A 16,719-nucleotide genomic window follows, 5' to 3' on the forward strand; every position below is an offset into this window, starting at 1 on the left:
ATCTAACAAATGTAAATCCTTCTCATAGCGATGAACTGCATGAGGACAAAAAGAAGGCAAAGAGATATCCTGATTAAGATGAAAAGAGGATACCACCTTCGGGAGAAACTCCTGAATGGGTCGCAGCACTACCTTGTCCTGGTGGAAGACCAGGAAGGGAGCCTTGGATGACAGCGCTGCTAGCTCAGACACTCTCCGAAGAGATGTGATCGCTACCAAAAAAGCCACTTTCTGTGATAGTCTAGAAAGTGAAACCTCCCTCAGAGGCTCGAAGGGCGGCTTCTGGAGGGCAACCAGTACCCTGTTCAGATCCCATGGATCTAACGGCCGCTTGTACGGGGGTACGATATGACAAACCCCCTGCAGGAACGTGCGTACCTTAGAAAGACGTGCTAGACGCTTCTGAAAAAAGACGGATAGCGCCGAGACTTGCCCTTTAAGGGAGCCGAGCGACAAACCTTTTTCTAACCCAGATTGCAGGAAAGAAAGAAAAGTAGGCAATGCAAATGGCCAGGGAGACACTCCCTGAGCAGAGCACCAGGATAAGAATATCCTCCACGTTCTGTGGTAGATCTTAGCGGACGTGGGCTTCCTAGCCTGTCTCATGGTGGCAACGACCCCTTGGGATAATCCTGAAGACGCTAGGATCCAGGACTCAATGGCCACACAGTCAGGTTCAGGGCCGCAGAATTCCGATGGAAAAACGGCCCTTGGGACAGCAAGTCTGGTCGGTCTGGTAGTGCCCACGGTTGGCCGACCGTGAGATGCCACAGATCCGGATACCACGCCCTCCGTGGCCAGTCTGGGGCGACGAGTATGACGCGGCTGCAGTCGGATCTGATCTTGCGTAGCACCCTGGGCAAGAGTGCCAGAGGTGGAAACACATAAGGGAGCCGGAACTGCGACCAATCTTGCACTAAGGCGTCTGCCGCCAGAGCTCTGTGATCGCGAGACCGTGCCATGAAGGTTGGGACCTTGTTGTTGTGCCGGGACGCCATTAAGTCGACGTCCGGCCTTCCCCAGCGGCGACAGATTTCCTGAAACACGTCCGGGTGAAGGGACCATTCCCCTGCGTCCATGCCCTGGCGACTGAGGAAGTCTGCTTCCCAGTTTTCTACGCCGGGGATGTGAACTGCGGATATGGTGGAGGCCGTGGCTTCCACCCACATCAGAATCCGCCGGACTTCCTGGAAGGCTTGCCGACTGCGTGTCCCCCCTTGGTGGTTGATGTATGCCACCGCTGTGGAGTTGTCCGACTGAATTCGGATCTGCCTTCCTTCCAGCCACTGCTGGAAGGCTAGTAGGGCAAGATACACTGCTCTGATTTCCAGAACATTGATCTGAAGGGTGGACTCCTGCTGAGACCACGTACCCTGAGCCCTGTGGTGGAGAAAAACTGCTCCCCACCCTGACAGACTCGCGTCTGTCGTGACCACCGCCCAGGACGGTGGTAGGAAGGATCTTCCCTGTGATAATGAGGTGGGAAGAAGCCACCACTGCAGAGAGTCCTTGGCCGTCTGGGAAAGGGAGACTTTCCTGTCCAGGGATGTTGACTTCCCGTCCCATTGGCGGAGAATGTCCCATTGAAGTGGGCGCAGATGAAACTGCGCAAACGGAACCGCCTCCATTGCCGCCACCATCTTCCCGAGGAAGTGCATGAGGCGTCTTAAGGAGTGCGACTGACTTTGAAGGAGAGCCTGCACCCCCGTCTGTAGTGACCGCTGCTTGTCCAGCGGAAGCTTCACTATCGCTGAGAGAGTATGAAACTCCATGCCAAGATACGTCAGTGATTGGGTCGGTAACAGATTTGACTTTGAGAAGTTGATGATCCACCCGAACGTCTGGAGAGTCTCCAGTGCAACGTTCAGGCTGAGTTGGCATGCCTCCTGAGAGGGTGCCTTGACCAGTAGATCGTCCAAGTAAGGGATCACAGAGTGTCCCTGAGAGTGCAAGACTGCTACCACTGCCGCCATGACCTTGGTGAACACCCGTGGGGCTGTCGCCAGACCAAATGGCAGAGCTACGAACTGAAGATGGTCGTCTCCTATCACGAAGCGTAGAAAGCGTTGGTGCTCTGTAGCAATCGGCACGTGGAGATAAGCATCTTTGATGTCTATTGATGCTAGGAAATCTCCTTGAGACATTGAGGCAATGACTGAGCGGAGGGATTCCATCCGGAACCGCCTGGCGTTCACATGCTTGTTGAGCAGTTTCAGGTCCAGAACAGGACGGAATGAGCCGTCCTTTTTTGGCACCACAAAGAGATTGGAGTAAAAACCTTGTCCTCGTTCCCGAAGAGGAACAGGGACCACCACTCCTTCTGCTCTTAGAGAATGCACCGCCTGCAGAAGGGCATCTGCTCGGTCGGGATGTGGGGAAGTTCTGAAGAACCGAGGCGGAGGACGAGAACTGAACTCTATCCTGTACCCGTGAGACAAAATATCTGTTACCCACTGGTCTTTGACCTGTGGCAGCCAAATGTCGCAAAAGCGGGAGAGCCTGCCACCGACCGAGGATGCGGAGGGAGGCGGCCGAAAGTCATGAGGCAGCCGCCTTGGAAGCAGTACCTCCGGCTGCTTTCTTGGGGCGTGAGTGAGACCGCCAGGAATCAGAGCTCCTTTGCTCTTTCTGAGTCCCTTTGGACGAGGAGAATTGGGACTTGCCCGAGCCTCGAAAGGACCGAAACTTTGACTGCCACTTCCTCTGTTGAGGTTTGGTTGATCTGGGCTGGGGTAAGGAAGAGTCCTTACCTTTGGACTGTTTAATGATTTCCGCCAATTGCTCACCAAACAATCTGTCTCCAGATAGTGGCAAGCTGGTTAAACATTTTTTAGAAGCAGAATCTGCTTTCCATTCTTTTAACCACAAGGCTCTGCGCAAAACTACAGAGTTGGCGGATGCCATTGAGGTACGGCTCGTAGAGTCTAGTACCGCATTGATAGCGTAGGTCGCAAACGCAGTCATTTGCGTAGTTAAGGACGCCACTTGCGGCACTGCTGGACTTAAGAAAGAGTCCACCTGTGCCAGACCAGCTGAAATAGCTTGGAGCGCCCACACGGCCGCGAATGCTGGAGCAAACGACGCGCCAATAGCTTCATAGACAGATTTCAACCAAAGGTCCATCTGTCTGTCATTGGCATCTTTAAGTGAAGCCCCATCCTCCACTGCAACTATGGATCTAGCTGCAAGCCTGGATATTGGAGGGTCCACTTTTGGACACTGGGTCCAGCGCTTGACCACGTCAGGGGGAAAGGGATAACGTGTATCCTTAAGACGTTTGGAAAAACGCTTGTCCGGATAAGCATGATGTTTCTGGATTGATTCTCTGAAGTCAGAGTGGTCCAGAAAAGTACTCAATTTACGCTTGGGATACAGGAAATGGAATTTCTCCTGCTGGGCAGCTGCCTCCTCTGCTGAAGGAGCTGGTGGAGAAATATCCAACAGCCTATTGATGGCCGCTATAAGGTCGTTTACCATGGCGTCACCATCTGGCGTATCCAAATTGAGTGCGGTGTCAGGACCAGACTACTGATCACCCACCTCTGTCTCATCATATAGAGACCCTTCTCGCTGAGACCCTGACCCGCGTGATGACGTGGAGGGTCTCTCCCAGCGAGCTCGCTTAGGCGGCCTGGGACTGTCATCAGAATCAGAGCCCTCAGCCTGTGATGCCTGGGACCCCCTCGAAGTACGGATTAGTTCCAACTGAGGGGGACCTGGGAACATAGCCACAGCAGAGTCCATGGTCTGAGCCACTGGCCTGGACTGCAAGGTCTCCAGGATTTTTGTCATAGTCACAGACATTTTATCAGCAAAGACTGCAAATTCTGTCCCCGTCACCGGGGCAGGGTTCACAGGCGCCTCTGCCTGGGCTACCACCACCATATGCTCTGGCTGACGAAGTGCCACTGGGACTGAACATTGCACACAATGAGGGTCGTTGGAGCCTGCTTGTAGATTAGCCCCACATGCTGTACAAGCAGAGTATACAGCCCGTGCCTTGGCACCCTTGCGTTTTGTGGATGACATGTTGCTGTCTCCTCAGAGCAATATAGGGGTATACAGCCAAGAAGCGACCGTACAGTGCAGTATATATATATATATATCTGGTACAGGAAAAAGTACACCAATACACACTGTGGCACTAGTGGGGCCAGCACTAATGTGCTGCTTACCGCCCGCTAAACGCGGGTGTGTGGTCGCCAGAAATCCCTAGTCTGGGTCTCCCAGAGCCTGTGTCCGTCCTCCAGCCAGACTGCATGCAGGAATGGCTGCCGGCGTCCTGTGGAGGGGGGGGCGGGCCCTGGGCGTGCTCAGACCAAAAGCGGGAAACCTGCGTCCCACTGTGCCTAGTGAGAGGGCTGGAGCATGTAAATAAGGCTCCAGCCCTCGGCGCTGACGATTGCACAGCGTCTGTCCCATTCCCTGATTGACAGGGAGGGGGCGGGAACGAAGCGGAGCTAGGCCGCAAAAGCCGGGGACTAAATTTATAAGCGCCGCCGCCGTAAAAGCGCGGTCGGCGCTAAGTCCCCGGCGCACTACAAGTCCCAGCCGCGCCGCCGCTCCGAGAGTGGCCGGCGCGGTAGTTCCCAGCACATGAATCCACACAGCTAAGCTGCTGTGATCCAAGCCCAGCGTGGAGCGCTACTGTCCCCGGCGCACTAACACACCCAGCAAGTCTGGCGTGTGCGTGCCTGTCTGTACGGGGACACAGAGTACCTGAAAGTTGCAGGGCCTTGTCCCTGAACGGTACCCCGGCTCCTTATCCAGCAGGTTCAATGGGTCTGTGGACGGAGCCCGGCCTCAGGGCTTGGAGGCCGGTAAGATCCCACTTCCTCAGAGCCCCTCAGGGGGATGGGGAAGGAAAGCAGCATGTGGGCTCCAGCCTCTGTACCCGCAATGGGTACCTCAACCTTACAAACCACAAGTGGGGTAAGAAGGGAGCATGCTGGGGGCCCTAGTATGGGCCCTCTTTTCTTCCATCCGATATAGTCAGCAGCTACTGCTGACTAAACAGTGGAGCTATGCGTGGATGTCTGACCTCCTTCGCACAAAGCAGAAAACTGGTGAGCCAGTGATCCCACTGGGGGTGTATAGCCAGAAGGGGAGGGGCCTTACACTTTTTAGTGTAATTGCTTTGTGTGGCCTCCGGAGGCAGTGCTATACACCCAATCGTCTGGGTCTCCCAATGGAGCGCCGAAGAAATGCATATTAATGCAATAAAGGGGAGGCTTAACCAGGGTCTGAGGGGCCCTTGAGGAAATTTTGGACCAAAAACCCCAAGTCGCCATCCCTCACTCTCAACATCCTCCTCCTGCGATTCAGGCATCAGATGGCTGTCCATTGTGCTGAGGTCTCCCGTGATGCTGTGTCCGGCTGCCGCTGTCTCTCCTCTGCAGTTACTTCCGGGTCAGCTGTGCAGTGCATATGCATGAGTATAATTAACCGGTCTGGAAGCAGAGACAGCAGCGGCTGAAGACAGCATTGCTGGAGACGGAGTTTAAAAAGCTTTTTATTTTAAATGCACGTGTTTTTCTGGTATGCGTTTCATGGATCACACTATGTGTGGTCCATGGGACATCAGTGATGCCAAACAAAACGGATTTGTGTCGGTGCAGAGCACAAGGACATGCGTGTGCGCCACACAGAAAACGGTAAGTGAGAAATCACTGATGTGTGCGCAGACCCATTGATTTTAATGGGTCTGCGTATGTCCGTGATTCTGATACGTATACAAATTGCAACATACGTACCAGAATCACTGACGTGTGAAGGGGGCCTAAAGCAGACAACCCTTTAATATGATAGAGAGAGATGAAAGAACATGGGTGACTTATTTACCAACTGTGTAGTTTTCGAATACCCCTCTGCCCAACCTTCTCTGAATCTCCTGGCTGTGAATTAGGGCTCCCACCAATCGCCAGGAATAAAAGACCTGAAATGTGACCTCTCAGCTCTGAATCTACAAACTAGATTTATAGATCAACCAATAAGACCAGTAACATGGGACTGGGATTGGCAGGACTATTAGTGGTTAGCAGTGGTTACAGCGGAGGGGTGCTAGATCTCCATCTAACAATTCCTCCTTCCAGAGATGAAGCATTAGGACATGTGGAGAGGGTGCGGTTGTACGGGGATCCTGGGGGCCTAGACATATCTCTTACCACATAGAAAGACACCAGTGTTACCGATGTCACATGGTAGGTGGGGGCCCAGGTACAGATTTTGCATGGTGGCCCAGGTACAGATTTTGCATGGTGGCCCAGGTACAGATTTTGCATTGGGGCCCAGGTACAGATTTTGCATTGGGGCCCAGGTACAGATTTTGCATTGGGGCCCAGGCACAGATTTTGCATTGGGGCCCAGGTACGGATTTTGCATTGGGGCCCAGGTACGGATTTTGCATTGGGGCCCAGGTACAGATTTTGCATTGGGGCCCAGGTACGGATTTTGCATTGGGGCCCAGGTACAGATTTTGCATTGGGGCCCAGGTACAGATTTTACATTGGGGCCCAGGCACAGATTTTGCATTGGGGCCCAGGTACAGATTTTGCATTGGGGCCCAGGTACAGATTTTGCATTGGGGCCCAGGTACAGATTTTGCATTGGGGCCCAGGTACAGATTTTGCATTGGGGCCCAGGTACAGATTTTGCAGAGGGGCTCAGGTACAGATTTTGCATTGGGCCGAAGGTACACATTTTGCATTGGGGCGCAGGCCAACTGCTGGAATGTCTGGAATAAGAGAAGGCCGCAGATGACTTCCTGACATCCAGATGCAGGTTCTGAGGAAGGATTGTGATCTGTAAAAGGGTTCGAGGCTTTACATATTTGGTTGGACACTTCGCCAGCACCACCCCCTCCAAACGTTGGCAGGTATGTTACTCATCTGGGACCATCCACAAACGTCACCAGCACAGGCGAGTGCAGAACGTCCCGGACACCAGACTGTTGACCATTTACTACTGATCCTTGTGGTTTTTCACTTTTGCTCTGATCGCACCATGTCAGCCCCATCACCCGCTCCCCACATCACCCGCTCCCACCATCACCCGCTCCCACCATCACCCGCTCCCCCCATCACCCGCTCCCCCCATCACCCGCTCCCCCCATCACCCGCTCCCCCATCACCCGCTCCCTCCATCCCCCGCTCCCTCCATCACCCGCTCCCCCCATCACCCGCTTCCTCAATCACCGACTCCCCCCATCACCCGCTCCCCCCATCACCCGCTCCCCCCATCACCCGCTCCCCCCATCACCTGCTCCCTCCATCACCCGCTCCTCCATCACCCGCTCCCCCATCACCAGCTCCCCCCATCACCAGCTCCCCCCATCACCAGCTCCCCCCATCACCCGCTCCCCCCATCACCCGCTCCCCCCATCACCCGCTCCCCCCATCACCCGCTCCCCCCATCACCAGCTCCCCCCATCACCCGCTCCCTCCATCACCCGCTCCCTCCATCTTTGCTCCTCCTTTAGTCTCAGCTTTATTTCCCAATATCAGGTCATTGGGCAGAGCACTGTAACGACTCACCCCGAGCCAGGGGAGGAGGCCGACGACGATGGGGATGTAAGTGGGCACCCTGCCCTCGATGTCCTGGAATGTGCACAATTACTGATATCACGTGTGAGATGTCCATTGTGTGATCACCAACCACTCACCTCACTGATAATGGTGTGAGACTGCACAGATAGACGGATACATAGACATGTGCTAGACTGTTCATAGGACCCTGGTCCACCTGACGTGTTGGTAGTATGTTGTCACCAGACCAGAGCCCTGTGTAGCTACTAATTGCCGGCATCCCCAGCTTAACTGTCATGGCAGGAGGACATCGATGTGGGGCGACGCAGGCCTGATGTAAAGTCGGGAGGACTCACCAAAAAGGGAGCTGGGGATTCCTGTACTTAGCAGGAGCGTCTCAGGGCACAGACTGGTGGCCGTGGATTGCCGTCATTGCCACTGGACCAGGGTCCTGCAAACCTCTTTGTTTGCATATACATAGATTTGTGTGTGCCCAACAGGAAAGGCATGGTCCATAGATTCAGGGCCTTATCAAAACAAGGCCACCTAGTTGTGGCTGGTGGGCACAGACAGATTGTGCATGGTTCCGGCTAACACTGCAGCTTGCCGAATACTACAGCATGTGATATTACACAAACCTGACACACGGTTGGTATTCGGTAAGCTGCACCGCTGGTCGACAGCTCGTCCAAGGGTGGAAAACCCCTTTAAACTTTAAATGTCAGATAGATCGATAGATAATAGACAAAGTATAACAAGTGTCTTCTGCCTCGGTGCATGTCATTCACTTCTGTCTCCAATCCTCCGGGCAGAAGATCTGCAGTCGCTTCTATGATCTCCATGATGTGTAGAATAATAGTCTTGCACTTTAGCTCATTTCAGGAGCTGACGGCAGAGTCCATGTAGAAAGCCACCCGGACCACTGTGTGTTCATCATTGAGGGGGCAGAGAAGTCAGACGAGGGCTCATACACCGTCCTGGTGAAGAATCCAGCCGGAGAGGACAAGGCCACCATTAACGTGAAGGTTATTGGTAAGAGACCATGTGCATGGCCGGACAGAAGGGGAACACACATCAAACAATCATTACACCTGCCATACACGCTTTGGATCCAATCCAACTTCTCACTTTTCTTTTTCTTACAGAGGTACCAGATCCCCCCGAGGCCCCCAAGATCCTGAACATTGGAGAAGATTACTGCACCGTTCAATGGGAGGCACCAAAGTATAACGGCGGCATGCCGATCACGGGTGAGTGACGATCAGACAGGACCGTCCTCAGTACTCCTATAACACATGGGTGTATCAATGCTGATTGCTGCATCCATGTAATAGTAATATTCATGCAGTATATAAATCTATCTCCTGCAGCTCCATAGAGATTGAAGTGAGCGGCAATGCACCTCCATGACCACCGAATATTTATACCGGGGACACCATCAGTGTGGGGGTTACTGGTCAGACCCCGGATGAAATAGTAGTTACCACCTATCCTTGTTGTTACCATAATACCATGTTAACTCTTTGTATCTCTGGCCCCCGCAGGTTACATCCTGGAGAGGAAGAAGAAGAAGAGTTACCGCTGGATGCGGCTGAACTACGACCTGGTGAAGGAGCTGACCTTCGAGTCTAAGCGAATGATTGAAGGCGTGATCTACGAGATGAGGATCTACGCTGTCAATGTCATTGGCATGTCTCGCCCCAGCCAGACGTCCCAGCCCTTCATGCCCATTGGTAGGTTGTACTCAATATATCATATATCCAGGGTTTGGGGCTTCTCGGGGCCACGCGTCTGAGGTCCGCCCTCCAGGGTCACAGAACGTGTCACCTCCATTTTTAATTGCTTTGTGATCATAGAGCAAGCTAGACCTATCATCAATTAGATCCAAGAGATTATTTATGATCATCCCATCAATAATAAACCCAAGGGGCAAGTGATTGAGCAGAAGATCACCCGATATGCAGTTTTCTTATTTCAGACCCTCTCTTGTACCGTCCAGTTTAACCCCTTAACGACAGCGGGCAGTAAAATTACGTCCTAAATGTCATAATGTTACTGCCCGCGGTCTGCCGGCAGCATCATGCTGATTTTCACAGCTGAGATGTGTGCCTGCTAGGCACGAGCAGAATCGTTATCTGCTCGTGCCGATTAACCCCTTAAATGGCGCTGTCAATACGTGACAGTGCCATTCTAAGCGTGAATCGCAGTAAAGTTTTACTTACCGCCCGATACCGGAAGTCACGTGACGCGATCACGTGACTTCCGATAGTTGTCATGGTAGCACAGGGTCATATGATGACTCCAGTACTACACATGACTTGCTTTCACTTTCGCTGTGCCCGGGGCACAGCAAAAGAGAAAGAGAGCGTATCTGCTGTTTACAGCCTTGTAGCTGTGATCAGCAGATAGATAATAGCGATCGGATTGCTGATCGCAATAGCCCCCTAGGGGGACTAGTAAAATAAAAAAAAAAGTTAAAAAAAAAGTTTTAAAAAATTAAAAAAAAACAAAAAAAACCTAAAAGTTCAAATCACCCCCCATTCGCCCCATTGAAAATTAAAGGGTTAAAAAAATAAAAAATATACACACTTTTGGTATCGCCGCTTTCAGAAACGCCCGATCTATCAAAATATAAAATCAATTAATCTGATCAGTAAACGGCGTAGCGGCAAAAAAATTCCAAACGCCAAAACGACGTTTTTTTGTCGCCACAACTTTTACGCAAAATGCAATAACAGGCGATCAAAACGTAGCATCTGCGCAAAAATGGTACCGTTAAAAACGTCAGCTCGAGACGCAAAAAATAAGCCGTCACTGAGCCATAGATCCCGAAAAATGAGAACACTACGGGTCACGGAATATGGCGTAAAACGTGCGCCACTTTTCTTTTTCGCTCTATTGGGAGACCCAGACAATTGGGTGTATAGGCTATGCCTCCGGAGGCCGCACAAAGTACTACACTTAAAAGTGTTAGGCCCCTCCCCTTCTGCCAATACACCCCCCGTGCTCCCACGGGCTGCTCAGTTTTTTGCTTTGTGCGAAGGAGGTCAGACACGCACAGCACAGCTCCACAGATTAGTCAGCAGCAGCTGCTGACTAGGTCGGATGGAAGAAAAGTGGGCCCATATAGGGCCCCCAGCATGCTCCCTTCTCACCCCACTTTTGTCGGCGGTGTTGTTAAGGTTGAGGTATCCATTGCGGGTACGGCGGCTGGAGCCCACATGCTGTTTTTCCTTCCCCATCCCCCTTAGGGCTCTGGGTGAAGTGGGATCTTATCGGTCTCCAGGCACTGAGACCGGGCTTCATCCACAACTCCTGTGGAGCCTGCTGGATAGGAGCCGGGTATCGTTCAGGGACATGGCCCTGCTACTTGGAGGTACTCTGTGTCCCCGTAGGGACCGCGCACAGCAACACTCCAGCTTTGCTGGGTGTGCTAGTGCACCGGGGACCGCGGCGCTGACCGGGTTAATATGTGCCATTACACACTCAGCGTTGCTGAGTGTGTTTATGTATAGGGACTGCCGCACTGACCGCTGCTGCCATGGAAACACTGCGGCGCGGCTGGGACTAGTAGTGCGCCGGGGACTTCCACGCCGGCCGCGCTTTTACGGCGGCCGCGTTTATTACTAGAGTCCCCGGCTTTTTGCGGCCTAGTTTCCTTTCCTCCCGCCCACAGCCCTGACAGGCAGGGGAAGGGCGGGACGCTGCACAGAACGAGCAGCACTGAGGGCTGGAGCATGCTTTGCATACTCCACTCCCCTCACTGTGCACAGTGCAGGCACCAGTTCCCGCTCTTTCTAGGTCACGCCCACGGCTCCCTCCTCTCCTCAGGACGCATTCCTGTCAGCTCCTCGGACGCTGCAGAGGGGGACAAAATCTGGGAGACCCAGGCAGGGACTCTGGTGGCCTCACAACCGCTTTAAGCGGGTGGTAAGCAGCACCTGTGGTGCTAGCCCCATTGTGCAGTAGTGTAACATTATATGTTTATTTTACACTGTATAGTGCACAGTTGATTTCTGGCTATATACCCTATTGTGTTGCTCAGGGAAGATAATAGCATGGCGCCCACGAAAGGCAGGGGTGCCAAAACACAGGCTTATTATGTTGCCTGCGCCGCATGTACGACCCCGCTACCGGCAGGTTCCACTGACCCTCATTGTGTGCACTGTTCGGCCCCTGTGGCACTTACTCAGCCAGAGCCTCTGCTAGGGGGGCCCAGGGGGAGCCACCTGCTGACACTGTCCAGGTGACGGGGACGGAGTTTGCAACACTCTCTGAGACTATGGCTAAGATACTAGAAGCCTTGCAGTCCAGGCCGGTATCTCAGCACAGGGACTCTGTTGAATCTTTGTTCCCTGGCCCACCTCAGCTGGACCAACAATGTCCTCCCGGGGTATCTCATGAATCCCAAGCTGAGGGTTCTGACACAGACCCCAGCCCCAGACCGACTAAGCGAGCTCGCTTAGATTTTCCCTCGACATCATCATATTGTTCAGGGTCTCAGCGAGGGGAATCTCTGGTTGATGACGCGGAGGTAGCTGATCAGGATTCTGATCCTGAGGCCGCTCTCAATCTTGATACTCCGGACGGGGACGCCATAGTGAACGACCTTATTGCGTCCATCAATCGTATGTTGGATATTTCTCCCTCAGCTCCTCCGGTGGAGGAGTCAGCTTCACAGCAGGAGAAAGTCCGTTTCAGGTTTCCCAAGCGTACACCGAGTATGTTTCTGGACCACTCTGATTTCAGAGAGGCAGTCCAGAATCACCATGCTTGTCCAGATAAGCGTTTTTCTAAGCGCCTTAAGGATACACGTTATCCCTTTCCCCCTGACGTGGTCAAGGGTTGGACTCAGTGTCCCAAAGTGGATCCTCCAATCTCCAGACTGGCGGCTAGATCCATACTTGCAGTGGAAGATGGGGCTTCACTCAAAGATGCCACTGACAGACAGATGGAGCTCTGGTTGAAATCCATCTATGAAGCTATCGGCGCTTCTTTTGCCCCAGCATTCGCAGCCGTATGGGCGCTACAAGCTATCTCAGCAGGTCAAGCGCAAATTGACGCAGCCACACGCACTTCCGCGCCACAGGTGGCGTCCATAACCACTCAGACGTCGGCATTTGCGTCTTACGCTATTAATGCTGTCCTGGACTCTGCGAGCCGTACGGCGGTTGCAGCCGCCAATTCGGTGGTACTCCGCAGTGCCTTGTGGCTACGGGAATGGAAGGCAGATTCTGTTTCCAAAAAGCGCTTAACCAGTTTGCCAATTTCTGGCGAACGATTGTTTGGCGAGCGTTTGGATGAAATCATCAAACGATCCAAGGGAAAGGATACATCCTTACCCCAGCCCAAACCGACCATACCCCAACAGAGGAAGGGGCAGTCGAAGTTTCGGTCCTTTCGGGGCGCGGGCAGGTCCCAATTCTCCTCGTCCAAAAGGCCTCAGAAAGATCAAAGGAACTCTGATGCATGGCGGTCTAAGTCACGTCCTAAACAGACCACCGGAGGTGCCGCTACCAAAGCGGCTTCCTCATGACTTTCGGCATCCTCACTCCGCATCCTCGGTCGGTGGCAGGCTCTCCCGCTTTTGCGACACCTGGCTGCCACGGGTAAAAGACCGTTGGGTGAGAGACATTCTGTCTCACGGTTACAAGATAGAGTTCACCTCTCGTCCCCCGACTCGATTCTTCAGGTCATCCCCGCCTCCCGAGCGAGCCGAGGCTCTTCTGCAGGCGCTGGGCATTCTGAAGGCAGAAGGAGTGGTGGTCCCTGTTCCTCTTCAGCAACAGGGCCACGGTTTTTACTCCAACTTGTTTGTGGTCCCAAAGAAGGACGGGTCTTTCCGACCTGTCCTGGACCTGAAACTTCTCAACAAACACGTAAAGACCAGGCGGTTCCGGATGGAATCCCTCCGCTCCGTCATCGCTTCAATGTCCCAGGGAGATTTCCTTGCATCGATCGATATCAAAGATGCTTATCTCCACGTACCGATTGCTCCAGAGCACCAGCGCTTCTTGCGCTTCGCCATAGGAAACGAACACCTGCAGTTCGTGGCACTGCCGTTCGGCCTGGCAACAGCCCCACGGGTTTTCACCAAGGTTATGGCTACTGTAGTAGCGGTCCTCCACTCTCAGGGTCACTCGGTGATCCCGTGCTTGGATGATCTGTTGATCAAGGCACCCTCTCTAGAGGCATGCCAACACAGCCTCGACGCTACCCTGGAGACTCTCCAGAGTTTCGGGTGGATCATCAATTTTCCAAAGTCAAATCTGACACCGGCCCAATCGCTGACGTACCTTGGCATGGAGTTTCATACCCTCTCAGCGATAGTGAAGCTTCCGCTGCTCAAGCAGCGGTCACTACAGACAGGGGTACAATCTCTCCTTCAAGGTCGGTCACACACCTTGAGGCGCCTCATGCACTTCCTGGGGAAGATGGTGGCAGCAATGGAGGCAGTTCCTTTCGCGCAGTTTCACCTGCGTCCTCTTCAATGGGACATCCTACGCAAATGGGACAGGAAGCCGACGTCCCTCGACAGGAACGTCTCCCTCTCGCAGGCGACCAAAGCTTCCCTTCGGTGGTGGCTTCTTCCCACTTCATTATCGAAAGGGAAATCCTTCCTACCCCCATCCTGGGAGGTGGCCACAACGGACGCGAGCCTGTCAGGGTGGGGAGCGGTTTTTCTCCACCACAGGGCTCAGGGTACGTGGACCCAGCAAGAGTCCTCGCTTCAGATCAATGTTCTGGAAATACGGGCAGTGTATCTTGCCCTGAAAGCGTTCCAGCAGTGGCTGGAAGGCAAGCAGATCAGAATTCAGTCAGACAATTCCACAGCGGTGGCATACATCAACCACCAAGGCGGCACACGCAGTCGGCAAGCCTTCCAGGAAGTCCGGCGGATTCTGCTGTGGGTGGAAGCCACGGCCTCCACCATCTCTGCAGTTCACATTCCAGGCGTGGAAAACTGGGAAGCAGATTATCTCAGTCGCCAGGGCATGGACGCAGGGGAATGGTCCCTTCACCCGGACGTGTTTCAGGAGATCTGTTGCCGCTGGGGGGTGCCGGACGTCGACCTCATGGCTTCACGGCACAACAACAAGGTACCGACGTTCATGGCACGGTCTCAAGATCCCAGAGCTCTGGCGGCAGACGCCTTAGTTCAGGATTGGTCGCAGTTTCAGCTCCCTTATGTGTTTCCTCCGCTGGCACTGTTGCCCAGAGTGTTACGCAAGATCAGGGCCGACTGCCGCCGCGTCATCCTCGTCGCTCCAGACTGGCCGAGGCGGTCGTGGTACCCGGATCTGTGGCATCTCACGGTCGGCCAACCGTGGGCACTACCAGACCGACCAGACTTGCTATCTCAAGGGCCGTTTTTCCATCTGAATTCTGCGGCTCTCAACCTGACTGTGTGGCCATTGAGTCCTGGATCCTAGCGTCTTCAGGGTTATCTCAAGACGTCATTGCCACTATGAGACAGGCTAGGAAACCAACGTCCGCCAAGATCTACCACAGGACGTGGAAAATTTTCCTGTCGTGGTGCTCTGCTCAGGGTATTTCTCCCTGGCCTTTTGCCTTGCCCACTTTTCTGTCCTTCCTTCAATCTGGACTGGAAAAGGGTTTGTCGCTCGGCTCCCTTAAGGGACAAGTCTCAGCGCTCTCTGTGTTTTTCCAGAAGCGCCTAGCCAGACTTCCACAGGTACGCACGTTCCTGCAGGGGGTTTGTCACATCGTTCCTCCTTACAAGCGGCCGTTAGAACCCTGGGATCTAAACAGGGTGCTGATGGTTCTTCAGAAACCACCATTCGAGCCAATGAGGGATATTTCTCTCTCACGCCTTTCGCAGAAAGTGGTTTTTCTAGTAGCAGTCACTTCACTTCGGAGAGTGTCTGAGCTAGCAGCGCTGTCATGCAAAACCCCTTTCCTGGTTTTTCACCAGGACAAGGTGGTTCTGCGTCCGGTTCCGGACTTTCTCCCTAAGGTGGTATCCCCCTTTCATCTCAATCAGGATTTCTCCTTACCTTCTTTTTGTCCTCATCCAGTTCACCAATGTGAAAGGGATTTGCACTTGTTAGATCTGGTGAGAGCACTCAGATTCTACATTTCTCGTACGGCGCCCCTGCGCCGCTCGGATGCACTCTTTGTCCTTGTCGCTGGCCAGCGTAAAGGGTCACAGGCTTCCAAATCAACCCTGGCTCGGTGGATCAAGGAACCAATTCTCGAAGCTTACCGTTCTGCTGGGCTTCCGGTTCCCTCAGGGCTGAAGGCCCATTCTACCAGAGCCGTGGGTGCGTCCTGGGCTTTGAGGCACCGGGCTACGGCTCAGCAGGTGTGCCAGGCAGCTACCTGGTCGAGCCTGCACACTTTCACGAAACACTATCAGGTGCATACCTATGCTTCGGCGGATGCCAGCCTAGGTAGACGAGTCCTTCAGGCGGCGGTTGCCCACCTGTAGGAAAGGGCCGTTTTACGGCTCTATTACGAGGTATTATTTTACCCACCCAGGGATTGCTTTTGGACGTCCCAATTGTCTGGGTCTCCCAATAGAGCGACAAAGAAGAAGGGAATTTTGTTTACTTACCGTAAATTCCTTTTCTTCTAGCTCCAATTGGGAGACCCAGCACCCGCCCCTGTTTTTTTGTGTACACATGTTGTTCATGTTGAATGGTTTCAGTTCTCCGATATTCCTTCGGATTGAAGTTACTTTAAACCAGTTTATAATTCTTTTTTCCTCCTTCTTGCTTTTGCACCAAAACTGAGGAGCCCGTGGGAGCACGGGGGGTGTATAGGCAGAAGGGGAGGGGCTTAACACTTTTGAGTGTAATACTTTGTGCGGCCTCCGGAGGCATAGCCTATACACCCCAATTGTCTGGGTCTCCCAATTAGAGCTAGAAGAAAAGGAATTTACGGTAAGTAAACAAAATTCCCTTCTTTTTGCGCCAAAGTCTTAAAAATTATAAAAGTGAATTAATAAAATTTGTGCAAATTTCCAGATGCCCTTTTTTAGTTTTGTCTCTTTTGCTTCTTGCGCCTTTTTAGAGCAAAACGTTGCACGATCCTTTATATCGTCACAAGCTCGTCTTCACTTGCGCAAAAGTTAAATGAGACAGATCCTGTAATCCGGCTCCTCTGCGTCCCGGAGAGCAACGGCGCAGAAATGTAGTGAAATGAAAAAAAAAAAAGCAAATGCAGAATTAGG

The 16,719-nt window shown here is 53.1% G+C and overlaps 1 protein-coding gene across 1 annotated transcript in view; it reads left to right on the forward strand.

Annotated features, from left to right (window-relative positions):
• The window catches only part of MYBPC3 (myosin binding protein C3), a 156,615-nt gene that overhangs the window by 105,352 nt on the left and 34,544 nt on the right, over positions 1-16,719 (forward strand). Inside the window, exons 21-24 of the mRNA XM_075326520.1 lie at positions 7,503-7,568; positions 8,396-8,555; positions 8,669-8,773; positions 9,068-9,256. Of these exons, the coding sequence (XP_075182635.1) occupies positions 7,503-7,568; positions 8,396-8,555; positions 8,669-8,773; positions 9,068-9,256 (520 nt within the window). The remainder of the gene's footprint in view (positions 1-7,502; positions 7,569-8,395; positions 8,556-8,668; positions 8,774-9,067; positions 9,257-16,719) is intronic.

Source organism: Anomaloglossus baeobatrachus, chromosome 10, assembly GCF_048569485.1.
Source record: "Anomaloglossus baeobatrachus isolate aAnoBae1 chromosome 10, aAnoBae1.hap1, whole genome shotgun sequence".
NCBI lineage: Eukaryota > Metazoa > Chordata > Amphibia > Anura > Aromobatidae > Anomaloglossus > Anomaloglossus baeobatrachus.